Source organism: Etheostoma spectabile, chromosome 1 (assembly GCF_008692095.1).
Source record: "Etheostoma spectabile isolate EspeVRDwgs_2016 chromosome 1, UIUC_Espe_1.0, whole genome shotgun sequence".
Taxonomy (NCBI): domain Eukaryota; kingdom Metazoa; phylum Chordata; class Actinopteri; order Perciformes; family Percidae; genus Etheostoma; species Etheostoma spectabile.
The window spans coordinates 17,396,038-17,423,209 of NC_045733.1; the positions used below are offsets into that span (position 1 = coordinate 17,396,038).

The 27,172-nt window shown below is 41.5% G+C and overlaps 1 protein-coding gene across 1 annotated transcript; it reads left to right on the forward strand.

Annotated features, from left to right (window-relative positions):
* Positions 1 to 8: 8 nt before the first annotated feature.
* LOC116703887 (mothers against decapentaplegic homolog 6) lies at positions 9 to 18,954 on the forward strand. Its single transcript, XM_032538973.1, has 4 exons — positions 9 to 1,443; positions 3,316 to 3,369; positions 3,873 to 3,950; positions 17,993 to 18,954. Exons 1-4 carry the CDS (start codon positions 702 to 704, stop codon positions 18,610 to 18,612), a joined length of 1,494 nt encoding a protein of 497 aa, XP_032394864.1. The 5' UTR covers positions 9 to 701; the 3' UTR covers positions 18,613 to 18,954.
* The last annotated feature ends 8,218 nt before the right edge of the window (positions 18,955 to 27,172 follow it).

Consider the following 27,172-nt stretch of genomic DNA (forward strand, 5'->3'; position numbering starts at 1 on the left):
TGTGTGTGTGTGTGTGTGTGTCCGAAAAAGACTTGCAGGGGAGTGGAGAGTGGAGTAATTCCAGCACTCTTTAAAACAACTTCTGAGCACGGAATCCGTCCCGGAGTTTAGCACTGGAGTCCCCGACCATCTCTGCTTTACCCCGGGACTCTGCAGCCGGATTATTGCTTCCACTAGCGACAGAAGTCCTCGGAGGTACAGTTTTGTGAGGATTTATGTCGGGTGAAGGAAGGAATTTACGGTTCAAGAGCTTCACTAAACTCAAGGAGAAACTCTGGAAAACTTGTGGATGAATGTTCCTGATGCTCTTTTTGTTAATGTAAACGGCCCCTGCTCCTCGAGTGGACTAACTATGGTTTGTGGATTGTGTGCGGGGTCTCCACAGTGTTGGAGTGTGGAAGGCTTTGAGAGAGGACTTGCAAAAGTTGTGGCTTAACTGAGTTGGCAACAGCAGGTCACTAAGCAGTGACTCTGTGTAGCCTTCTCCTTCTTTAGACTTGTAGTGATGTTTAACGCAACGCATGATTGAATATTACTGTCTAATGCTTCGGGAGAGCCAGCACACGGCGACCACCGGCTGCGCATGTTGTGCGCACCGTGCACAAACCCCCGGACTTGCGCGACGAGTGTAAATCGATGTGGCATCTCCCGAGACCCGGACGGGACCGATAGGACACATCCAAAACTGTCTAGGTTGTCGTATGTTCAAGTCGAAACGCTCAGGTCTTGTACGGCGACTCTGGAGAAGCCGTCTGGTCACCGAGAGCGACGGGCGGGATGGAAGCAGACGAGGTGACGGAGGACGGAACGGTCCGTGCGGCAGACACTCGGGAAAGCTCCACAGACTTGAGCAGCGGTCGGTGACACACACTGACCCGGCTCCGGGACACACGGCGGAGGCTGGAGACCTGGCTGAGAGCGCGGAGAGGGAGGAAGAGGAGCAGCCTGACGATGACCGGGATGCCATCTGCGTCCCGGTGCACAGAGGCTCCCGGCGGGGACAGGAGGGAGACAGTAGGACGGTGACGTGTTGTTTGTTTGGGGAATGGGATCTCAGACCTCGGAGCCCTTATTGGGCCCCGAGAAAAGACGGAGGGGGCGCTTGTCAGTGCGCACCGAGGAACGCAGGGTTGGAGGAGGAACTCGCGAGCACTGCTCATGCTTTTTTGAAAAGACTCAAGGAGAGATCTCTGGATACCTTGGTGAAGGCTGTAGAGACCAAAGGAGGGATACCTAGCGAGTGTGTCATGGTGCCGAGCACTGAGCTGCGGCTCGGTGCGCATCACATCTCTCCACAGTATCTCCTGAGTAAGGTGTACCGCTGGAGCGACCTGCCGCTCTCAGCCCGGCTCAAAACGCTGTGCCACTGCCAGAGCTTCGGCGCAGTGGACGGCGCAAAGGTGTGCTGCAACCCCTATCACTACAGCCGGTTATGTGGGCCAGGTAGGGACCTCAACATTAAAGGGGCGATGGTGCAGGGGTGCGTGGGTAGATGTAGAATAGACCTGTCCCCTGAGAAAATAACTTTCAACTTGCAAATTATCAAATGTATCAGTACAAACGGAAGATATCAATAAGTGTACCCATGTCATTTTGTTACTTCCACCACATTAACCATCATATTTATGGGGGGGGGGGGGGGGGACTCCCTCAAGATCCCCTGGAGGTCCGATCTCAGATAAAGGGCCTTGCAGAGAATGAAGTTAATTTCATAAAAGTGAAGTGCGCCATAAATGGTGATAATTCAGTTTTATGCAGCATATAAATTGATGGCCCGTATACCCCTATGAACAGATAGCATGAAATGAATGAGAGTGTCCAATCAGTCAGAGTGTTGTTTGCCTGCAGCCAAAGAAGAATGTTGTTATTGTTGATTAAATTGCCAAACAACGTCACAAGCGAAAATATAACACCCTTTAGGCCTTTTTTTTCGTGAGTTATTACTGATGAAGCCGTCTTACATTTACAATTACAGTAAAGTATAATGGAACACTGAAATCTGAATCTGACGCCATCGGATAAATATCACGTATAGCCTACTCATGTTTTACTGCAGTTTCATTTTTAGTTATTATTTAACAGTGTACACCTTTTAGCCATCAGGTCAAACTCACATTTAATTAGGCTAAGCTCTATGTTTATTTTCAGCAGTTTTATAACTAACTACATTCCAAACACATTACACATTTATTTAAATTTGCGCAAAACGTTGCTGCTTCTAAACATCATCCAATTGAAGGTCGCTCTGAAGTTGCACTTAAGCTCTCTTTTTTTCTCTGACAAGGAAGTCCTCCTCTTGTTATTTAGGTGAAGGAGTGCCGATAATATACAGTTTGCATAGTGCTGGCGCCAGACTGACTCGCTGGGTATCTGACTGACTGAGGACTCCGGCAATTACTGGCTCTGCTCTTAAAGGGGCCGCAGCCGCAAACCCATGTCCACTTTGGACTGGAGGGACTCTCCCAGCTGCATTGCTTATAGTTTACAGTGCTGCCCTTTTACAAAGAAATCATCATATGAGCCTGTGTGACTAAAAATGTCCTCACTGAAAACTTTATAAAGATAAAACTGAACAATCAAACACTTCTTTACAGAGAGATGCAATTAAAAAAAAAAGATACAGTGGGACTTGCAAGTTCAGATTAGATCTGATGAATTATACACATTAGGAGTTCAGAAGAAAGCCTACATATGTATAGTATGCTATCATGTACTCAATGCAAAAAGCTCCTTAGGTTTAAGTAAAGATTGTCTGTTGATGCAAGGTAGGAACCATAATAATGAACATTACCCCATGAAAAACAAATATATGCATCGAGCACAGTGTGCACAGTTAAATTCAGGTACATGGTCTACATTACCATTAGCTATAGAAACAGCTGGGTTAAACTGTTTACCTGAAGATAAAAGACTTTGTTAGTTATGTGATTTAGATGAGACTGAAGATGAAGTCCATTTATTTGACATTATATAATGATTTAAGAGCTATAGGTTATATTAATACATTCTTCATTGACGAATGAATCTTGAGCTGTGTTTTAGGAAAAAATGTTTTTCTGTTGCATATTGTAATTGTTTTTTTTGTAGAGACAGAGTTATTTGTTTGCAATATGTAAGAAGTTCATGATCCATAATATCAAACTAATTGTAATCATTTCACATAAGCTACAGCTGGTAGCACTAATGTAGAAGACTCATGCAGCAGCTAACATATGTGAGGAATGATTGGTTTAGTAGTTTTTTTTTCTCAGTTGATAATTTAGCATTAAGACCATACAGCCTTTAACTTAACCTTCACTTTTGTTGTATTTCCAGAATCACCTCCTCCTCCATACTCTCTGTCCCATTCAGATGAACACAAGCCACTGGGTGAGTTTGGAAGAATTGCGACCACATTGCAATCCAGTAAATGACACAGAGGGTATCGTCACCGTCATATTTTTAGAATGGAAACAGATTATCTTTAAAAAGTTGCTTGTGTTGAAAGTGAGTTTGTTGAGTTTTACCTGTTCTCATCTTCTATTTTGTTGAGCCCGAAATCTGGAGTTTATGATAGAGAGGCTCTGTTTGTGCAAACAGGCAGTTTGCACTATAGTTTGGGGGACTGTATAAAGACTGCAAACAATGATTATTTTCATTGTTCATTCTTTAAAACATGAAATTCAGAGGGGCACAAGGTGGTTTCCAAGTAGGTTTTTTCCTACCAATGGTCCAAAGATTTATGATTATATTAAACTTAATAAAAACAGCATCTCCTCAGATTTGAGAAGTTTTTAACCAATGTTTGGCAATTTTGCTTGAGAAATGACTGTTTAATAACCTGTATCTCACTCTTCTATTGTATGTTTGTGTTTTTTTTCTACATTCACCAGACTCAACTCTGTCTAACACTGAAACTGTGCCCCCCCTCTCCTCCAATCCGCCTCACGTTGTGCCGAGAGACTATACAGGTGAGTAACTTGCATCACTGCTGCAGAACTACATGAACGTTGTGACCAGGCAGATGTTTGTTTAAGCAGATGTTGATTCCTGAAGAAGTGAAGCGCTCCCACAAATAAGTTTGGAAGCACAAATGGAGAAAAAAAAGTTTTGTAGTTTTGGAGCATGGGTGTGCTTGACCTCACAGATGCACACACTCATGCATGCAAAAAACGCAGAGCATGCGTCGTCTCTGAATGTTGACATGAAAGGTTAAATTACATTTACTGGTGTGATTATGTTGTGCTTTCCTTCCTATTTGCAAAGGATGTTAAGACAAGCAAAAACTCCACTGCATAAAGCTTCTATTGTCAGAGAGGCATAGGGGGCTCGGTGGGGGTCTGGGGTCTCTCACTATCTAGATGCCACAGCAGTGTAGCCTTTCTGCTTTTCTCTCTTTCTGCTTTTGCTTTCTCCACAGCGAAAATATTTAACTGGGATGAAGCTGCAATAAGATCCCCGTGCATACTCCCAATCCCCTTTGCCTCTCGAACCACCCATCCCCCTCTTTCCCTCTTTCTTCCCTCAAATCCCTCCATTCCTCTTGGCAATTGAGCAGTGGAAAGAGGCTGGCATTTTGGGGGCGGGGGAGCCGAGCAGCTCTGATGAGGCGGAGGTGTAGAGTTTTGTGTGCCGTGTGTATGTGGAAAGAGGGGGGCTAAGGGCTGCGTTTGGACAGGAAACAGCCCCCTCTAGATGATGAAACTGGAGCTTTATTTGTTTACGTGCTGGGGTCGGGTGGAGAGGTCCTTGTAGCGTTAGAAGAAACCCACAAACCCACTCGATCAAGCCTTCCTGGGCTCACTTGTGGACGGTGTTGAAAGGTGAATAGGCACCTATAAAGTTTGTGTAGTGTAGTCACTGCATCACAGACCTGTCTGAAGAGTCAGCTGCACCCCAATAAGACCTTCTGGGGTTTGTTTTCTGTTACTTCCAGAAATTAACTTTTTGTTGTTGTTGAAGTTGATGGTTAAGGTTGAAGTCATTTATTGAATTTTTATATTTTCCATGTTTAGAGGCAGGGCCATAGCCAGCATTTAAGAAATACTGATGTCTTCTCAATGCACACCTCACCACTCTTTTAAGAAATTAAAAAAAAAGATGCTTTTTTTGCTTGGACGATGCGTCCAGGGTGTTTTATTTTCTAACATGGAGGTCTAAATGCCGTTCCAAAACCTTCTACACACTGTCAGGAATACAATTGTGGGGTCTAAATAATGAAACCTTTGTTTATTAAAAAGAAAAAATAGCCTAAAAGTTATCAAATTTAGTTCATTGAGCCTAACTTCTAATGTATTTTTAAGTTGATTTGCACTGACAAAAGTGTTGTTTTTGGAAGTTATGTTAAAAAATCAGTCAAACAAGAGTCAAGTTTTAGTTTGGGATCTCTAGACTGGGTAATAAGAGATAATTCCTCCTACTGTCTGACTGATGAAAAAGATCAGTTTTCTCAAGACGTGGTGTGTTTGGGTGATTCTGTGTGTGTGTGTGTGTGTGTATGTGTGTGTGTGCGTGCGTGTGTGTGTGTGTGTGTGGTCTCTAATCCCCTGCCCCCCACACCAGAATGCTGGAGCCAGGAACTGGAGCTCAGGCCAAGAGCATGAGTCGGAAAGAGACTAAACAGACGTAGCCAAGAAATCTGCATGTCGCTTTTGTCTGTTACCTTTGACAGATTATACGTACAACTCCCCTTTTTTTTTTAAATACAGCTGGTATAATAAGCTGTACATGAAGCTTGTATCAAAGATTTGTTGGTTGGTTAGATCTTTCAAGAGGGTAGATGAGTGTTTTTTGAGCAGGTGATCCTCCGGCATATCATCTAAAGGCCTTGATGTTTGCTTAAGAACAAATAAAAGCATTGAACATGTGCTCCTACACTTGAGCATCTTTTTTTCTCAAATTCCTTTTTAAAGTAGCTACGTACCCTAGCTTTACGGGGAAAACAGGCTGCAGCAGGGTGTGGTCCATACATACCTTTGCCATGGCCTCTTTTATCATTCAATCAGTTAGCGTTCCCTTTAAACCGCAGCAAAAAGTAATGCTTTGAAAAGGGAAATGACTCCTTTAAAGTTTAGTAGGCTTACATCTACTACATTCAGCTGCTTGTTGTTAGTGTGTGTGTGTGTGTGTGTGTGTGTGTGTGTGTGTGTGTGTGTGTGTGTGTGTGTGTGTGTGTGTGTGTGCGCGCATGTGTGTGCGTGTGTGTGTGTGTGTGTGGTGTGTGTGACAGGGGGGAAAAAGTGAGGAATGTCTGTCTGACTCAGTGATAAGATCGTCTCAGAGAACTCACATAGGGGTTCTATCAGGACAAAAACACACGCACACATACAAACACACACTCACCAATCAAGGGAGACAAAGTTCTGCTTTTTTACCTTCATAATTGGTACTAACTAAAAGCAGTATATTATGTTTGACTAAGCTAGTGCAGCTTTTTCTCTAAATACACATTATTTTGACTTTCTGCACTATTGTATTGCCCTTTTTTTTCTGAATATTGTATATTTTATATTATACTCCTCCTGTAATAATACACAAATTGCAAAAACTTGGAATGGAATTATCCAGCATCACATAAACCTTGAATCATGACCACTGTTTGCCAGAACACACATGGCCATGATGGTGATGGCCATTAAAAGCTGGAACCATAGCATATCAAGATGGACTACGCGTCTCCACTTCTTCCCACTGTACATATAAAGGCGCTGCCATCTTGTAATTTTGGAGCCAGAGTCTGTGCAGCCGTGATCGGACGGAAGTCCTGATATACCCGCCCAACCAATCGCAGGTCAATCAGAGCGATTATGAAGTTTTTTCCTGTTTTTAAAGCATCAATTAATTCATCAAAACCAAAACATATCAGAGCAATGAATACTCAAACAAACATCTGTGTAATAAAAACTACCTAAAATGACAGAAGCCTTCAGGAGAAATGTACTTGAGGTGTCCTCAATTTCTTTTGTTTGACCCATGTCCCATCATAGACTGTAAAAAACATGGAGTGCCTGTCCGTGATGTCACCCATTGGGTTCTGTGTGTCCCATCCACTAACACTGATGGGTGTGGTTTATGACCTATACTGCAGAAAGCCACCAGGCCTGCCACTTTTGGGGTGCTGTCAAGCCACCCATCTGTATACACAGTCTATGGTTGGTACTGACATTCATGAGCTTTATGGATTTTATCATGTTTCTTTTGGTATAACCAACAGGTTCAAACTTACACTTACACTTACACACTAAACGTAACAAAAAAAATCTCCCAAATTAGTTTCTGTCAGCCTTAGCTGTATTTTTTCTGATTCTGATTCGGATTTTGAGATTATAGCTAACATAAAATGCTGCTATAGCATTGCTCCAGATATCTGACTCACCACCCACATCTCTGACACAGTCACGCATCTGTACAGGTTTTTGTAAATTGATTTACAGAATACCAACTTTTAAAATCTTGAGTTAATTGCTCTCAGCAATTGCCACTGTCGCTTCTGTGACGTCCACGGAAAGGATGCATAAATTGCTAGGAAAACAGACTCCCTTTCAAACAGAAATCAGCTTACATGAATACAATGTGAGACTGAACGATTGAAGTTGCACTTTAGCATTAGCTCAAAGCACAGCTGAGTCTACCTACCCACACTACCAGACTGATAAAGTACAGCTTAGCCTGAAGAAAAATGAACTAAATATGACACCTAAATCTGAGCCTGATACTCTAGTCTGATTCAATCAAATATTGTCAGCAGAATGTGAAAATGCACCTATATATAAATCTATACTAATGAAAAAGTAGCAAATATCTGCAATTTTCCTCATTGCCAAACTCATTTCACTTATTGCTTGCTTGGCTGTAGACTGTTAATCTTGTTTTTCATCAGCATTTCACCGACATTGACAGCACACGCACATAACAGGAATTTTAATTTAAGGGATTGAGAGTCCTGAAGCACAATGCCCAAAGAGTTAGTGATGTCCCTGTCAGCGTTTAAATCATGTGACATCATTGCACTTGTCAAACATGTGTCCACCTTGTTGTTGTTAGGCTCTGGCTTTTGAACATGTGGGAACAAGTAAAGCAATGATACTTAGTGGACATTAGTTTGGCCTGGATGCACTGAAGTAAGACAAGAAGACTGCTCCCTCTCTGCCCTCAGTAATCATATTTTGGTGGCTTGTTTGCTTAAGCAGAGCAAGGTATCAGCCAAACATCCTGTCTCAAAACCCTGTCTGCACTCAGCTGCAGCATTAACCCCATGAATTGGCCCTTTGACTGATAGGGCACGGCCCAGGAATGTTGGGAAATTGGGAAGGTAAAGGGGAGTAGGGTCTCGGAGGGAAAGAGGTGGGAGGGGGATAAGGGGGTCTGACTCTGGAGAGTGACATCTGATATATTTTTTAACATATCACAGTTAATACTTAAAGTGCCCATATTAGGAAAAAATCACTTTTGGGGGGATTTTATCTAATGTCTCTGTATTTTTATGTCTCTGGTGCTTCCACATGCATACAAACTTGGAAAAAAAACTATCCGTGCTGTTTTGAGTGAGATACGGTTTCTGAATGTCCTCTTCCTTCAGCTGTTCAAAATCTCCACAGCTTTCTACGTCACTAGCCGAGACGCGGTGGCTAACCGTAGCATGCTAGCTCGTTCTCAATGGCAAAACACTGCAACAACACACACTAGTTCACCATAATATACAAAAGAACTACTTCCATGTCCCTGTTCTGCAGGTAGTGCCCCTCATTTAGAAGAAGTCTCCCAGCTAATCCTGCCTTGTACTGATCAAAGTTAGAGAAAGAGTTATCTAGCTGATGTGATCTTACCTAGCTACTGCGCATGTGTGACTCCCAACAAAGATAGTATGGAAGTGAGATGTCTCACTCTGGAGCTAAAACAGAGACCCAAAGACACAGGGTGAAAACAGTATTGGCAGCAATGTGCAGTTCAAAAATATGGTGTTTTTTGAAAATTAAACCATGTAAACGTATTTTGGTGCAACCACAAAATACAATGATGAACCTGAAAATGAGCATAACATGGGCGCTTTAAGAAACACAGAACTGAGCCAACATTCTTGGAAGCTTGGAAGAGAGTTTGACTTCGCCGTGCTGTTTTTCGTGAGTTTAGCTCAGCAGGTGTGAAGCTTTCCAGGTCGGTCCAGGTTGACTAAGTTGGACACGGTTTTGTAAATCATCTACTGTAACTCTCAAGTAAAGATTTGACTCACAGAAGCATGAATATTAAATGAGATGCCTTTGCAGAATTCATTTCAATATTGTGTCAAGGACAAAGATGTCGAAACAGTGCTAACACAAAAAGTAAACACCCCATTATGCCGCAACTAGTGAGAATCTATCTGTCTAAGTCCGGACGGGTCCTCTCAGTGACCTGAACCTCCAGTCTGTTTACTGGCACGCGTACAACACTTGCTCTTATGTCTGACTGAGACACATTAGACTATGGAATTTAACATCAAGTGCTGGCCCATTAACCATTTGCCATTTCCTCAAATATTTTCCATCACAGCTCCTTTTCACTATACAAGCAGGGGACGCAGCTGAGGACCCAGCACACAACTCACTCAGAGCTCTTTTATGTCAGTTCACACACAAAAACACAGAAACCTAACTTCCCTTACTTTATTTCCCTGATCAGGGCCTCCTAGTTTAGCTTAATCCTGACTTGAAAAACAATTGCCTGTATTTAATTAGCACACGTAAATAAGCTGTAAACTCTGAGCTAATAGAGCCTTGTCCTCAACAAAGTTTAATGCTGAAATGTCTGTCAGTGTAGAATGATACGTAGCCTATACATGTTGTATGGAGACACAGAACAATCACTATGCATACCTCTGAAATACTTCATTATTGCTCTCTTTTTCTCCATTTTTGCAACTCTTATTCTCGCCCCCTCTTTTTCAGTTCATGTAGTCAGGCCATCACAATTTAAAATAAGGTTTAAATTACAGGGCTGGCTGTGGCTTTCCGTTGTTTCCTCAGAGTTTTTGCCAACCCGCAATTTGGCTTTTAATGGAATCCTGCCATGCTGCTGAACCTAAAGATTCTTTGCAGATGTCGACAGGCTCTCTGACTTTATGAAATGTAGGAAGCTGTCGCCTGTGCTTTGAGCTCCGAGTGCAACGCTGAGTTAAGTCTGAAGCTTATATGACGGAAGCAACATTTTCATACGTATCCAGGCAATGTAGCTGCCTGTTGTAGAAAGAATAGCTTGTGTGTTTGTGGTGAGCATTCACCCTTGATATTGAGAAATACACTGACAGACAAACACATACAGTATTTAAGCTTTGCTATCCAACTTTGAACCATTGAACAGTGTTCAGTTCGTTATTGAAAACAGCCAAGTCACGTGTGTGCATCGTGGATTACACTTTTCAATGAAGTTGTAATCTTTTAATATCTCAACTCTCACAGTCCCTGTGTCACTCCCTTGTGAGTTATGTATAGTGATTGTGCATTGTATTTTCGGTCGGCAGTCTCGTTTTTGTTTTTTTCATATCAATGCATTCCGCCCAGGAGTTTCACATTCAGATAATTCTCCCAAATCAAGTTTTAGAAGGAATTTCATAATTCTTTCTTCATAGTGGAACAAATTGGTCTATTCCACCAATACATTTGTGTAATTATGTTGTGAGGAGTGAAGGCCATATAGTCGGACCACGTGAGGCTCAACAAGAGACTTGTCAACTTGACCCCTGTGACTGGCTGAGCGGGGGGAGGAAGTGTCGAGGAAGAGGGCCTGTCCAGGAATGTGTTGGGAGGGGAGGCTTGTCAACTTCAGAGCTCTGCTACTCTTCACTGCTTCTGTCTCTATTCAGACTTAAGTCATCTTTCTTTGAGTTGTAAACTAAAGGCCAGTTATTCTTAAAGCTACAATACGCAATATTGTTTTTTTTGTGGAGTGTCTTTAGTCAAGCTGGATTTACGTCTCTGTCGCAATATAATGATACCTGTATATGTCTCTCTGGCTCGTCTGTAAGTAACTCTTGAAGAATGTAACCACATGTACGGTATAGGGGCTACACTGGCCATACAGAGACCACATAAACTGGGATTGAGCTGCTGTGTGTGTTGATAGTGAAGACAACATTGCGAAGGCTGAATGTTCTCCTTATCAAAAATGGTCAACAGATAGCTCACGCTCATCAAGCAAAGCTATTTCCACAATGTAACTTTGATGTGATTGTTTTCACCACTGTTTATGAAGGAACATGATAACATCAGAAATAGCAGGAATGCATAGCCATTGATCAAACACTCTCCTTTAACACTGGTGCAACAACAGAGCCTATGCAGAACAATAAATCACTGCATGCTGTAGCCGCTGTGACACCTTAATGTACTGTAGGAGTATAATATAGGCGTCAGTCCCGCCCTCGTCCTGCGTAGCTGGTTAAGTTGCACTTAACCTGCTTTGAGGATGTTAAAATCTGATCATGGATGATTTTCAAAAACACAAAATCACAATTAGTTCTGTTTTCTCAGATTTATTCAGTGTCAGACCATTCTTTTACGCCTTTAGAAATCAAAGAAGTAGGCCCTTTAGCTGCTCATCAAGCTGACAAAGCCTTCTGGTGAAGTAGCTCACAGTCAAACTGGATTAATAACATGAGCAATCCCTGCAATTACCTGCAGAAAACTCTTGAAATATTTTGAACTTGCTTATTTTTAATCTCCAGTGGCAAGGTTGTTGTGCACAAAAAAATGAAACCAGTCTGCATCAATGAAACTGAATCCATCTGTTAAAAACAAACATACAAGAGAATGTGGAATGATTAGATGTAAATTGATAAGTCACTTTGCAGGACCTTTACTAGCATGCAGTATTTGCAGTATTTAGTAAATGTTCTTAATTCTGAGTTTATTGAAGTTAAAGGTCCAATGGGACAATAGGAATTTCTCCCATCTAGCGTTGAGATCTATCGCACCACCTAGTTCCAAGTATGTATTACAGCTACGGCAGCCTTAATGCTTCAAAAATCCGGTCTGTTGCTCTTTTCTATATCCTTTTTAATTTTTCTGGCCGATGAAGAAGACTCATGTTCCTGACATTTGCCGGAGCAGTATATCCTGTATGTCCCTTACTGGCTAACATATTTTAAGATGGCGCATGAACATGGAGCGTCTACCCCAGTTCATGCAAATCCAATTGTTAAAATTTCAAGCCAGAAGGAATACTTGGAATTGATGGTGGTGGTAAATATTCATGACAAAGGACAAGTTTGTGAACAGCCAACACCAATTTTGATAATAAACAACTACACACGTTACACGCTGGGCCTTTAAACCAAGAACAATAGGTCTACAGGTCACGCTTTCTCAGTTTAATTCTAATTTGAGGTTTTCCAGGTAGCTAGTCTAAAGCTCATGCTTGTGCATACTAACATATATATATGAACGTGGCAATGTAAAGTCTAAACAGAAGCACACGTTGGATTGGAACATGTCCACATTTCTGTTAGGTGGCATTTTTGCCTTTATTTGACAAAGCTACACCAACAGTTTATAGAGAAGGGGTGATGACTTGCTAACAAGCTTATTTGCAGTTACATGTATATGTATTAACCACATGACCACCAGAGAACAGTCTGTATACTGTTCTTGTGTGTTTTCTAAAAAGTGTAAAGGCTCTGCCAAAGTGTAATGTAAATTGTCAGTAACAAATGGTGCATAATTCAATATATAATCTGTTATATATCTCCTGAAACCATCTTTTATTTCCCAAGTGTCAGCTTCCATTATGAGTTTGACAAGCATCAGAGTTAGTAGGTGTAAACTGAAGTGAAAACTACTTGGATTTCCAGTGGTTTCATGTCCACAATGAAAACACAAACTTTGGTGGATGATATTAAACAGGAAAGCAGAGTTTGTCCAGGATACAATAATGATGTATGCAAACCTGAGACATTCTTTGGCTTAAGTTGTCTGGCACTTTAAAGTAGCAGCAGAAATGCAGGAAACTGGTTACTTACTCTCTTCCTCTTAGAGGAGCTTTTTAAACTAGCTCCAAGACCGTCTTCCTAGGAATTTTACACGGACACACAGTTACTTTCCTGTGGCCCGGTTGACCTGCAGGTTCAAGGAATGTGGACCTCTGTTTGTATGAAATAATGAATCATTGTTAGAGAATGGTTTTTTAAGGTGTGAATGCAGAGAGCAATGTCTAGTTGCACACTGCAGAAGGCAACATCACAAGATCCACTTTACAATGGAAAGAGAGAGAGATAGAGAGAGAGAGAAAAAATAAGAGAGAGAGAGTGAGAAAGAGAGTGTGTGTGTGTGTGTGTGTGTGTGTGTGTGTGTATGTGTGTGTGTGTGGTTGCTTTGGTGTTTGTTGTGTGTGTGTGTGAGCCCTGTTGTGTTGGACTGTATGGCCCGTGTCTAGCGATAACGCAGCCCTCTGATGGCAGAGATAGTCGAGACGCCAGCCTAAATGTGGCTTGCTGGATTGAAGTTGCCCTGTAATGATAGTTGTCTCAAACAACACAGAATCTACCATTTGTAGCCAGGGAGGGGAGTTTTCTCTCCTCTCCCCCATTTTATTTTAATCCTACTTTTGGTAAGAACTTTAGGAGGAAATTTGAGGAAGTTCGACAATGGTCAGCAACTGAATTCTATACTCTGCTCTCGTCCCTCTGCCCCCCCCTCTCTCCAACCCACCCACTTCTTTCAGCACAGTGGAAGAGTCTAATAACTGGAGGGGAATCTAATCCTTGGCAGTGGATGAAAGACGAGGGTCTCCCTCCCTCCGTCTCTTTCTCACAGTCTCTTTCTCTCCCTTCATTTTTTCCGTGGATGCTGGTTATGCTTGGCAGCTTCTCTCTTTCTCTTTTCCTCTCATTTTCCCGCTCCCTCTTTCACCCAGTCTTTTTACTCCTCTATTTCCCCTTTTTCCCTTACTTTCGTCCTCTCTGTGCAGGTTAAGGTTAGCAGGAGGAAGCCTCCACTGCTTAGACTGGAGGGATGTAGAAAAAGTGAGGACGTTTCAAGATATACGTAGTTTGACGTTTTGGGAAATAGGTATTTTCGTTTTCTAGTTGAGAATTAGATGAAAAGATCGATTCCACTTTCATGTTTGTCTGTGACGCTGGTTAGCTTAGCCTAGAAGACTCGAAATTGGGAGCCTCTATTCTATTAAGGTAAAAATCCACCTACTAGTACCTCAAAAGCTCACTTATGAACATGTTGTACATCGTTTGTTTAATAATACAAAAACAAAGTGTAAAAAGTTAAGAATGTAATGTTAGGGTTAGTCAATTCCTGGAGTCATCGCAATGAGGTTGTCAGGCAACCAGTGAAAACAGGAGCATTGCCCAAAGTTCTGGGCCGTGTAGAGAGGTTTCCTATGGGCCCCTCCTCGAATCCATGGCTATTCATTGTAGCATTTTTTCGGGCCCTGGGTACTCAGAACCCTTTTTCCACCCAATCCGAGGCCCCTGAGTGGAAACTACAGGAAGTCACTGCTCCTGGCCAATATATAATCCCCCAATAAAACCACAGCTTGTTGTTTCTACGCTTTGTTTTTTGCATAAATTAAACACAATAGATTTACAGTTTTAAATTGGTGCTGCGCCGACTTCATTAACTTTGGACAGAGCTGGGCTCAATGTTTCCCCCTGTTTCCAGGCTCTATGCTATGCTAAGCTAAGATAACCATCTGCTTCCACATTTATCATATAGATAAAGCATAAGTGTGGTATCAATCTTCTCGTCAAAGTCTAAAAAGGGTGTTTCCCAAAATTTCTAACTATTCCTTTAATATCTACTCAAGAGGAGAAAAAGAAAGAAGAAAGATTAGTGTTGCTGTCATTTGTTTTATAATCGACCTATCTTGCCACCTCTGTTCAGGCCTCGGATAAAACCAAGTGTGAAGTGTACCGAGGCGTTTCCATGAGATTGGCACAAAGAGACAGTGATTTTGAAATGAAACAAAGGCTACTTATTTAATTGGTAAACAGAGCTGTTAAATGGTGCTTGGTGTAAATGCTTGCAGGACGCTGTAATTGCTGCCAGCCCTCACATACAGATGTTGGCACGCACATTCACAAAGTCACACACCAACACACAATTTTTCAACTTCCTCCGTTCAAACATAAACATGCTGATAACCTCCAGTTTGAACCTGTCTTTTAAAATTCCATTGATGAAGTTTAGTTGCCCACCCACACTTCCCTTCTTCTCCCTCCCTCCATGTTCTCCCTCATCATTCTCACACAAGCTCATTATACCTTTAGTTGGATGATAGCCTGGCTGAGTATGATGACATGATGTCAGTGTGTCAGAAACATTAAACATGACATGCTGTGCCACTCGGGCTGTCAAACACTAGTGGAAATCCATATTGAGTGGTTTTGACTTCACAACATATCAGTCAATCTCCAGAAGACCGTGGTGCCATTGCTTCATGTGAAATTCTGCTCTCTTCCATATTTGCCAGTTTTTTTTCAATGACTTTCTCGGCTTTTTCTTTAACCCTCAACGCTCCACACGGATGTATAAGGATTGTTACACATGGCAGAAAACTTAAATAAAGTACGTCAACAGTAATACTTTTATTACATTAATTGAAACTGTGCACACATGAAATAGAATAAGTAAGAAAATTAAACAAATATACATATGAGCAAACAAGCACACTTGAAATTATAAATATGAATTATTCAAGATTTTTTTGGCAAGATATTTTTTTTGTGTTGCACCTTTTAACAACAAGACAATTTAAAGTGTTTTTACATAAGACATAAAAGGCATTAAGACCTAATAGTCTGTAAAAGAAACACAAGACAGTATAGAAAGACATATAGATAGGATTTTAAAAGAGTACAAAAATAGCAGGAAAAAAAACAAGTTAAATTGAATTATATAGATTAAACAGGACTAATGGGAATTTCTTCCAGATAAGTGGTGCACAAAAACTACCGTAAATCTCATAATATTCTTGCGTTTAGGTTTCATTAGAAACTTAAAAGCCAGGACGTAATACTATACTCTCTGTAGCATCATTCATTATGTGATGGAAATTACAGTAAAGTGTACTATGTCTCAAAAACCCTAAAAAGTCCCAGTTTGTTTTATGTCCTCTTTGGAAATTAATTTGATCATGAACTCATAAAGTCTCCCTGTGTTTCCCCAGAAATGTTTGTGTTGCCTTTTTACAGGGAAGAGTATGGCTTGTAAAAGTGTGTGTGTGTGTGTGTGTATTTGTGTATTTGTGTGTGTGTGTGTGTGTGTGTGTGTGTGGTGTGTGTGTGTGTGTGTGTGTGTGTGTGTGTGTGTGTGTGTGTGTGTGTGTGTGTGAGGTCAGAAGAGATAGAGTGAAGAAAGAGATCCTGCTAGCTGAGCAGCCTGCTCTCTTATTGGAGGGCTGTTAAAACTCCAGACCGCAGGAGTTGCCATCTTGGAAATCATAATGACACACGTGGGCCTCAGATGAGAAGTGTAATTTTGTGTGTGTGCTGCGTTTGTGTGTGTGTGTGTGTGTGTGTGTGTGTGTGTGTGTGTTATAGTCATACTGTTTGGATTAGAAGACCAAATTTGTGTGTGTACATGTGCATGTACGAGGTCCTATCTCATCATCTAGTGTGTGTGCATGTATTTGCGTAAAAACACACATCTTCTCCTCCCCCTTGTCCTCCTTCTCCTCCCAGCTCCCCGTACTACCACCACCTTTTCTACCCCCCCCAAACAAAAATGGCCACTGTGCAAACATAACACACCTAGCCTAATCTCGGTCCTGGTTTCACCCAAAGCAGCTTGTATATGGGAGACTGCAGCCATTCTGGCCCCTGGTGGATAAAGAGGGGGTGCTAGTGGGAATATGAAAGGAATGGGGCCACAGGCACATGGGTCTTTAAATCCTCTGTGTCAATAGAGTCTCTGGAGCAAAATAATGGCATCATTCTGTGTGGGAGTTAATGTGAGCTGATAGCATGAGGGCTGGGGGGGTCAAGGGTTCATGGGCTTGCGCTAGGTTGACAGAGAGCTGAATGCTTTCCAGCACCACCCCTACCCCCCAACCCCCTCTCTGCTGCTCCTCTCGGGACCTGAAGGAGTGTTATGCAGGGACGTGATGAGGGATGGCAGAGAAGGAAGTGGGCTGTTCAGTGTTGGCAGTTTTAGCCACCTTTTCAAAATACTCAGATGAATGACAAATTAAAGGAAAAACACGATTAAGTGAGTGAAGAAACAGTAAATGCAGATGCTTCCCTACAGAGCATAAGGGGTCACTGAGTGGTTTGATTTGGGTGGAAATGTTGTGAATCATTTACTGCAGGGCAATCACCAGGGCAGGAAATCTTTGCAGGACCTATAGGTAACAGTAATCTGCACAAAAGGTTACCTAGCCGCTGCCATCTCGCTCCCAATTCTTCCTTTATGCTTTCCTCAGGAAGATCGTTTGTGGCCAACACATTGTCACCTCTATTTATTTGTTTATTTAACATTGTTCCATAAGGATAAGCAATATAACAGATGTAATTTGCAGCGTCTGTCTGGATAAAACAAGAATTGGGAGCAAAATAACAGTGTACGTATTGTTTAATACATGTCTTTGCAGCCATCAGATTGCAACCCAATTAGGCAAGAAGAGAGAGATGTGTCCTCCACCACCAAACGAGGGAATATCTTTTACAAGAGTATTGTTCCACAGTATCGTATAGAGACTTGGTGACTCACGGTGACACAAAATCTTGCTAAGACATGCTCTGTATCTTTTGGTCTAAAGGTTTAAGGTTGTACTGAATTTTCAAGCAGACCGAGAAATTAATTTCTTTAGTCTAAAATAGAACTGACAGCTATCTCCAACTTCCTGCTGTTGCGAGTTAAAACCATAGACTGCTTAAAAATATTTTAATGATTTGAGGAATGCATGTGTTCAGCTGCAGTGTGAAAAAACTGTGGTGGTCTTTGTAAGTCTAACTTGTGAGTATCGATTAGGGCACATGAACACTTACCAATGCAAATATTAATTCTTCCACTTTTCTTCTTCTGCTCAGACACTGGTACCTCCCTCGGCTCCTCGACTTCTGGCGGACACCGCTCGTACTGGTGCAGTGTCGCCTACTGGGAGCAGCGCACACGCGTGGGTCGCCTTTATCCAGCCTACGAGCCCTCGCTCAACATCTTCTATGACCTACCTCAGGGCACAGGCCTATGCCTGGGCCAGCTCCACGCCAACGCCTACCACAGCCGCCGTGACGACCCTGGCAGCCACGGACACCACAGCCATGGAAGTGGAGGTACCTGCAGCAGCAGCGTGCAACAGATGCGCAGTAAAATCGGCTACGGCATCGTGCTGAGCCAGGAGCCGGACGGAGTGTGGCTGTACAACCGCAGCCAGCACCCGGTGTTTGTCCACTCACCCACTCTGGACCCACCCAGGGCTCGAGGGCTGAGTGTGAAGAGAGTGATGCCCGGCTTCTCCCTCAAGATTTTTGACTATGAGCGCTCCAGCTGGATGGCACTGCACGGTGTGAAGCCTGAGTGCCATGAGGGGCCCTGGGACCCCCACAGTGTTCGGATCAGTTTTGCTAAAGGATGGGGCCCCTCCTACTCCAGACAGTTCATCACCTCCTGTCCGTGCTGGCTGGAGGTGCTACTCAACAACCACAGATAGCACACAGACTCACATGAGGTTTGCTGACCCAGTATCCTAATTGTAATCTACCTAGATTTAATATAAAATTGATATATTATATAAAATATATTATACATGTAAATACTTGAGTCATTTTTACAATGCAATTATTTATGTATAGTGTAATGTATATATGGACAAAAGAAAAAAGGAACAAGAATATGCACTTTTGATTCTATATGCATTACAGTTTCTCAGTGTCGTTTTGCAAATATAAACTGTAAAGATGAGACAAGCCTGGTTTATGTTCTCATGATTTAGCAATTCCATCAGAAAGTATGCCATACACACATTGTCAATAAAGTATTTGTATTAAATGAAGGTTTCTGTGATGGTCTCAAGTGCTTTTACCTGAGCTATGGATGAGTCAGTACTTGTCAGTGACGTGCAGGGTTTGGTTACGACTTTGACAAACCCTTGGCTGCTAAAACAAACATATTCTAATTGTAATCTAATATTTAATATTCTAATCTAACATATTCTTCTGTTTACACCATAGGCACTCTTTTCAGCATTTACAGGGATGGCTCAACGTGCTGGTTTACCTTTGGACAGACACAGGCTAGCTGGTTCCCTCTGCTCCCAGTCTTTATGCTGAGCTAAGCTAACTCTCTTTGGCTGTAGCTTTATATTTACTGGACAGATATGAGAATGGTATTGATTTTAGAAAATGAGCATGTTTAGCAACTATTTATTATAAAGGATGAGTCAAATGTGTACTGTGCATAGCCATGAGCTGCTCTCAGTTCAGGTCTGGAAGCAATTTGGGAAAAAACACTGATGAATGGTGGATTAAGTGGAAGAGGTGAAGTGGCCTTACCTCCACAACTGCTTCTCGCAAGTTTCCAAACTGGTGTTGCGGTGGTTCCATCAAATAGTAAAATTCGACAATCAAGTAAAATCTAGCTCTAGATCTCGCTAGTAGCCAAGGAGGACACGGAGGATTGAAAAAAACATTACAATAATTATCTTCACTTGTGTTTCTGCGTGGTAAAGTCACCAGACGCCACAATCTTTACAGAGAGAGTTGTGTGAAGCTAATAGTCTTAATTAGCTTTGTAGCAACTCATTTGGTAATGGCTTGTAGGTAACGGACATTCATTAATATCAAAAGGTTACGCACTAAAGATTTAAAAGTTCTGAAAAGCAAGTGATTTATTTGAATTAAACTGTTCCCAAAGGTCAAGTATGAACTTTCATCCCTCAAACGTTTTGTTGTTTGTGTCTGTATGTCTGCAAAGAATTCATCACACATACGCACTTGTTAAAAATGTGTTCAAATTGCATAAATCCCCATAAACTTTAACTATCTTCTTGGCATTAAACGGAACCAGTGGCAATGGGAAAACACTGGAAGGCCGCACAGTGCCAGTGGTAAGAAAATAAAGTGCATAACTGAGAGATTACACAACAAACCACGGCAGGGCACTCAGGCCCAAACCGACTCTGGAAGGGGAGGGTTCTGTTTCTAGCATATGGGCATCCTGTTTGACTCTTTCAGTAACACAATTATTTATGGGAACTTAAATCTGTGTACGGTTTGTGGACTAGCAAGAACAGTGATATGAAGCAATGTAAGCAGTTAAAAAGCTATAATAATAGTAACCTTTCTAAAGACGTGTGTTTAAGGAACCTGCAGCAGCACCTCGCTCAGCCCAGGCAGTCAGGCATTTCTGTTTTGACCGTGAGCCTCTTGCAGGCTGCTTGCTGAAACCTGTAATTAACTTTAACTGCAAAAGTAAAGAGGAGTTGATTACAAAGTCGCAGCACTCCTGAGGAATAATTAAGCACTGCAACATTCAGAAAATCTCTCCAGAGTTACAGTATGCTTGCAGTCTGGGCTTGAAATAGACGTCATAGCGTTATGGACACAAAACACAGTCACATTAGGAGAACGGTGTCTTAAAACCTTTAGTTGTATAAAATAACAACAGCCAGATTTGGATAAAAACCTTTCATAAAAGCTCATTCCCACACACGCACACACACACACAAAATTCCAATGTATATTTCAGTCAAGTCTCCTCTCTGCTTTTCCAGGCAAAGTGTGGGATTTGTGGTTAGGATACAATGGAAGGATTCAGAGGAGGGATCGGGGTGGGAGAGTTGCTGCTGGCAGGACTAGTCCAAAAAAAACTACCATGTTTCTCTTCCGTCTCTTTTTTTGGTTTTCTCATCTGAAAACACCCCTGCCTGGTCTCCTAATTGTTTTCCTTTGTCAGGATTCAGAGTCATGGAGACGATGAAACGGATCCCAGGCAGCGAGCGGTGGAGAAGGGTTTCTGGCCCTCGTCGTCAGGGCTGCGGTGTTTGCTGACCTCAATGTGAACTGAAGGAAAATGGGCGAATTCTGCCGCTGGCTCTCGAGCTACACCCCTTCGCCATATAATTATCCCTGTCCAGATTATGATGTTATAATTATGTTAATGAATACATCAAAGATGGGTAATTAATGGAAGACCTTTTCTGTTTTTGCTACAAACAAGATGAGTAATCGCTTAAAGCGACATACCTTGAGTGTTTTTCAAGTTTTAGCTTCTAAACTGCAAATCCCGTATGCTTTACATTTGTATTGATCATTGTGAAATGCATGGTCTAGAGCAGTGGTTCACAACCTGTGGTTTGGGGCAACTAGAAAGGGCTCAATGTCATGGAGTACACCTGTACATCACTGCAGGCCAGCAAAGGGATTTTTCTTTAAACTGCTCATATTCTGCTCATTTTCAGGTTAACAATTGTATTTTTAGGTTGTACCAGAATAGGTTTATGTGGTTTAATTTTCAAAAAACACCATAGTATATTGCTGCAGCTCCAATTTAACCATGTGTGTTGAGCTCTCTGTTTTAGCTACAGAGTGAGGCATCACACTTCTGTTCCAGCTTTGTTGGGAGTCACACATGTGCAGTACCTAGTTAAGGACTACTAACCATGCTGACAGCTAGGTGAGCATTATAACGGGTTTTATAAAGTGAAGCACATCTGTCCCGGAAGTGAAGGCTGGACTATAATAGAGCTGTTTGGAGCAGTTTGTGAACAGTGGTTTGTGGTGGACTTTGGGTTTTTTCACTTGTAACAAAAAAGATATATAACACAAAAGGAAAGGAAAAAGCCAAAAAGCATAATACGAGCTCTTATTAATTTTAAAATAAGGAAACAGCCACAAAAAACGTAAATATTAGTAGGTATGTCTATTTTATATCTCAACCCTTCTTGAGTTTACTTAAAATGTAATTATGTTTAGGTTATTGATTTTTTTACATTCTTATAACCCCATGTTGTAAAGTAGTGTTAGCAATTGAATTTAACAATCCTATTTACTCAATAGATCTGAGAAAACCAGCTGCCTCAGAAACAATAAGTAAGCACAACAAATAACAATCAATGAAGCGCCTTATGTAATAGAAGACAATCGTATAATTAAATTCTACAAAATAAAAGGCTCATTTAATACATTCCGAAATGAATCAATCCATAAAGAAATGTTTTCAGATGATAATCTAGGTCTAAATTATCCCAGGCGTGCAGAAATCTGAAGCGGTAAAAGTGATCACCAGAGGAAAAACACCCCACCTCAAAATCAACACCCTTCTTCTCTCATCACGCCATCATCATCGTCCTCATCTTGACAGTGTTTTGTCCCTTTGCTGCTCAGAGTGCATTTGGATCGATACCTCCCCGGCCCTCCTGTGTGAAACCGCAGACAGCTCAGACGTCTCCTCACTGTCTTGTTGCTGATTGCACATCAGTGTTTATTAATGTCCTCTCAACCGGAGAAGAATAATGACAGGCAGGTCCTAAGTAGGCCCAAAACATATACATCAACAATTGGCAGTTTATGGAAAAACTAAAATACACACATATTTCTCAGACAGACCCACCATAGACCATCAGACCCTGTGGTTCTGGGCTGAGACCAGTGAAGGATATGTGAAGCTCTTTTCCGGTGATGCTGAGCGTTACTGCGCAGCCTCCAACTGAGCTTGACGCCGTAGATGTGACGTGAGCAACGTGTCTGAAAGTTGTAAGTCTTCTGGTAGCTGTGCCAAGAGACATCTCAATCATTCCCAATTTTGAAGAGACGGAAAGCGTAGGTATATGTTAGGAGATAACATAGACACAGGCTAGTTACTGCTAAGTAAAATGCTAGTTAACATTAGTAATTAAACCTGAACAGCTAATGTAAGTCTAAACTGTCTGCAAGCTTACCCTGTACTATACGGTAACTCCTCCACTGTGCAAAAGTAAATCGCGTTGTTATGACTCAATCGTTAGCTTATTTTTACAAAAACGTCTACTATGGGGCCATAACGTGAGGTACAAGGCAATGGAGCTTTTTTTACATTGTCGTGTTTCTTTGGAAACAAAAAAACTGAAAAATAGAGTCTGTAAACGCTTCAGTTGTAAAGTTATTCACTGTCAAACTGGCGCCAAAATGAAAGTCAGTCAATGGAATGCTAATGGCGAGTGATAGCTTGGTAGCATCAAAATGGCGCCATAGGGAGCTTCGCTTAGAGAGGAGAGGCTTACCCCCTTGGCATTTGGGTAGCAGTAGCTCAGTCCACAGGGAGTTGAGTTGGGAACCGGAGGGTTATTGGTTCAGTCCCCGTACGGAGTGTGGATTAGTGGCTGGAAAGATGCCACTTCACCTCCTGGGCACTGCCAGGTGCCCTTGAGCAAGGCACCGTACCCCCTCAACTGCTCTGGTCCAGTTGGCAGTCCACTCATTCTGACATTTTTCCATTTGTGCATGATTAGGTCCTGAGCATGTGTGTATTTCAGGCCTGTGTGTAGTGATTACTATCAAACAGAGTATAAATTAAATTATTTCTAATGCAGGATTATTGAGGTGGCCTGTTGAAAATGATGAGATTGAGTCAAGTCTCAGTAACTCATGGACAACTCAGAGTTATAGTTGCTTGTTAACTACAACTTGTTTGCAGAGTCATGAGTGAATGAAGAGTAAGCATCCAATGACACTAATGTAGAAGCTGTTTAAAGAAGCCTCATCAATCATTTTGATATCAAAATAAATTTATGTTAGAGTGACATGGGTACAAACTAAATATACTCTTTTTTTCTGTGTGGATGGGGTAAATACTTTACTTTGTGTCATTATAAAAATGAAGCTTTTTTTGTGTCAATCTGAAATCCACGGTGACGGCCGTCCAGTTGGGCGGACTGGGAGCACCGGGGCCCAATGCTCCCAGTCACTACACACTGTCCTCTGCCACCTTCTGTCCCATGTGCTTTGTTTGGTTCCATTAACATTTTTCCCACCATCCCTTACACACCATACTTCCCACACATCCACTCACATACATCACTTACTTTTTTGCTATCCACATTTCATCCCTTTTTCAATTTAATTGATGTTTTTTTGTGAATAAATCAGTTCATTTAACTGCTTTTTTAGTGTCTCTCCCTGTGTTTGCCATGGCCCTGCAAGCCGTCTTAACGCTGCCTACGCGAGGTTATGAAGTAGCGTGTGTACAAAGCTGATATTTTGGACAAACCATGAAAAAAGATATTTAAATTCTTCATGACAAAATGGTACATCTTCTGGTTGATTGTGCCCAGTAACATACTTTCAAGTGTAGTCAAGTCCAAATTTGCAATTCTGAATGTAAAGTTTGGTCTAAAGAGGCCAAAACTAAAATCGAAGCAGCTAAATGGAGTTCAGCTATCAACAACAAGAAAGATAATTGGATAGGCATTTGTAAACGGTCTCACGGTCTCCAATTAAAAATGTATTTAATATAATTTGTTTAACTGCGATTTGTCAATCTTGTTTGGTTGACAAACACACACACACACACACACACACACACAACCTTTTTCTGTTCACACACACATCACACAGCATTTTGTCAATTTTCTTTCTGAAATTTGAAGTATGAAATCTCTGTAAACTAATTCCAGACATGACTCACTTGTGTCACTGGAAATGAAACGATAATAATAACCGTTGTGGTTGAGCTTCTTGTTACCTCGTTACAGTAATACACGGACATGAGCCATAGGATGACTGAGTGTCACCTTTAAGGTTTCTATGTGCATAGCTTTGCTTCACAGTGAACTATTTCTCCTCTCCACTAAACTATTATTATAAAAACTCAGCAATGTAGGCCTACACATCTCAGGCTCGCCCTTTCAATAAAGGACTAAGGGTGCTGTTTATTTTCCAGTCCGTCTTTGTTTTGTTACTTTAAGCACTATGTCTGTCAGCCATAGTGTAATTATATGGAGACAGAGACACAGGAGGGGGGGGAGGCGTTGGAGACAGCCTTCTCTTTCAGCTGCTCTGAGCCGCGACCAGTACCGCCTGAAGCTGCTCGCCTCTTGAATAGCAGCCAAGAGACTCTTCAAATCCCATTTAACCCCTTAGATCACCCAAAGAGTTCTTTTTTCTAATTCACCTGACGGTTTCCTCAAAATACTTCTGATCCAGGAGGCAAAGGTCATGGAAAGTGACTGATGTACTGTACAGTATACGGAATGGTTTTATGGACTAAGCAATCATGATTATTATGTCACGTCTCAAAATATCCATCTCTGAACTCAATAAGTCTTGAAACTTGCATTGAAAATATAACATAATTTAATCTTTTTACTGACGAAACTAACTTGAATGTTTTTTTTTTTTAAAGGTATTGAGGCCTTTCATTGGATAGGACAGCTTAGACCTGAAAGGGGAGAGAGAGGGGGAATGCCATCCAGCAAAGGGCTGCAGGTCAGAGTCGAACCCGCGGCCACTGCCTCGAGGAGTAAACCTCTATATATGGGCGCCCGCGCTACCAGGTGAGCTAACCAGGCGCCCATTAGTTGACTGTTAAATCTACTCATTCCTCTATTCCAACATTTCATTTAATATTTTGCAGTCCCTCTCAAAACCACTCACACATTAGAGCAATTACAAGTAAAACATTTCAATCAGGAGAGACTTTGTTGCAGATATACAAAGATTTATTGTATATAAGTATAATGTGAAAATTACAGTCTTTTGGTGATTAGACTTCATCGTTATAAAATAATGTTATTAAAGGAGTAGAGAAACGAGACATATCCCCCCGATGGTGTCTAGACACTGGTCATGGTGGTGGAGGAGCCTGAAGTTCGGACCGAAGGAGTTGACGGGAGCGGTCTGCCGGGGGAAGACCCAGGATGCCGCGGGGGATGATGACTGGAGGTGGAAGGGGAGGAGAAGGGTTGCACTCTGGCCTGAAATAACAGCTGACTGCAGCAGAGACAGAAACAGATTCAAAGCACAGAGGAAACGTTGTGATTGGCTCGTGAAGTTCATGGCTTATTCTTATTGGTTTGACTGAAGAGTGACCACCTCCACACAGCTGATCAATTTAGGAAGAGAGAGGTGATTGAAGTGAAACAATATATAACAAATAAACAAAGCATGAGCTGGAGTTACTTTATTTGAAATATACAGCATTCTCACAGGAACAATATCTTATTGTTGTTGTTCTCCTTCATCCATTACTGCCATTTATTTATATATTTTTACAGTAAACTTAAGTTTTAGTTTTTATTTCATTTTACTTTGTTTAAGCTATTGTTTTTTTTATTTTTAGTATTTGTATAGTTAGTTTGTTAGTATTTGTTTTAATTAGATTTGTAATTCACTGTATATTGTTATCTGTCTTTTAAATATTTTTCCTTTTTCATTCAAAGTTTTTCCTTATTTTATTGGATCAATTATTGATATTATTATTATTATTATTATTATTATTATTATTATTAAAATAATATTATTGTCTATTTTTAATGAAGCCTTCCTGCACTTGATGTTATCACCATTACTATCTCTCCATATTGGCATTTACTTACGTGCCGGGATGTACCTGTTTGGACATGGCGGCTGTGGGGTCAGCTGTGGCTCAGTGGTAGAGCGGTTGCCTGCCAATCGGAAGGTTGGTGGTTTGATCCCCGCCCCTGCAGTCATTGTCGAAGTGTGTATGTGTGTGAGTGTGTATCTGATGAGCAGGTGGCACCTTGTACGGCAGCCCCGGCCACAGTGTATGAATGTGTGTGAATGGTGAATGTTTCCTGTAGATGTAAAAGCGCTTTGAGCAGTTGTTAAGACTGGAAAAGCGCTATATAAATACAGCACATTTACATGGGCATTGAAACTGAACTGTTGGATCCATGTGCCTTGGAAATGGCAATAAATAAAACTATGGGGGAAAAAAAGAAATATACACCATGTCATCTTAACCTTATCTCATCATATGTGAATCATTTTTTGGTTGCCTGGAGTGGATATTGAAAGATGAACAAATCCAATATGTTGACTAAAGATTTGCAGATACATTCAATATAAGTTTGTCCTTACTATTTTCTTTTTCTTTTTTAAATACAGTATATATATGTATACAAACAACAAAGCTTCACAGTGCTGTTGAAAGAGATGGGTGTGTATTTATGTGCGAGGAAGATAACAGCTCTACCATTTGTATGATTAATAAGGACTTGGTCATTCGTGGCAGGGATCAGCCAATCAGCGCCTTTGTTTAGGTTTGCAGAAAAA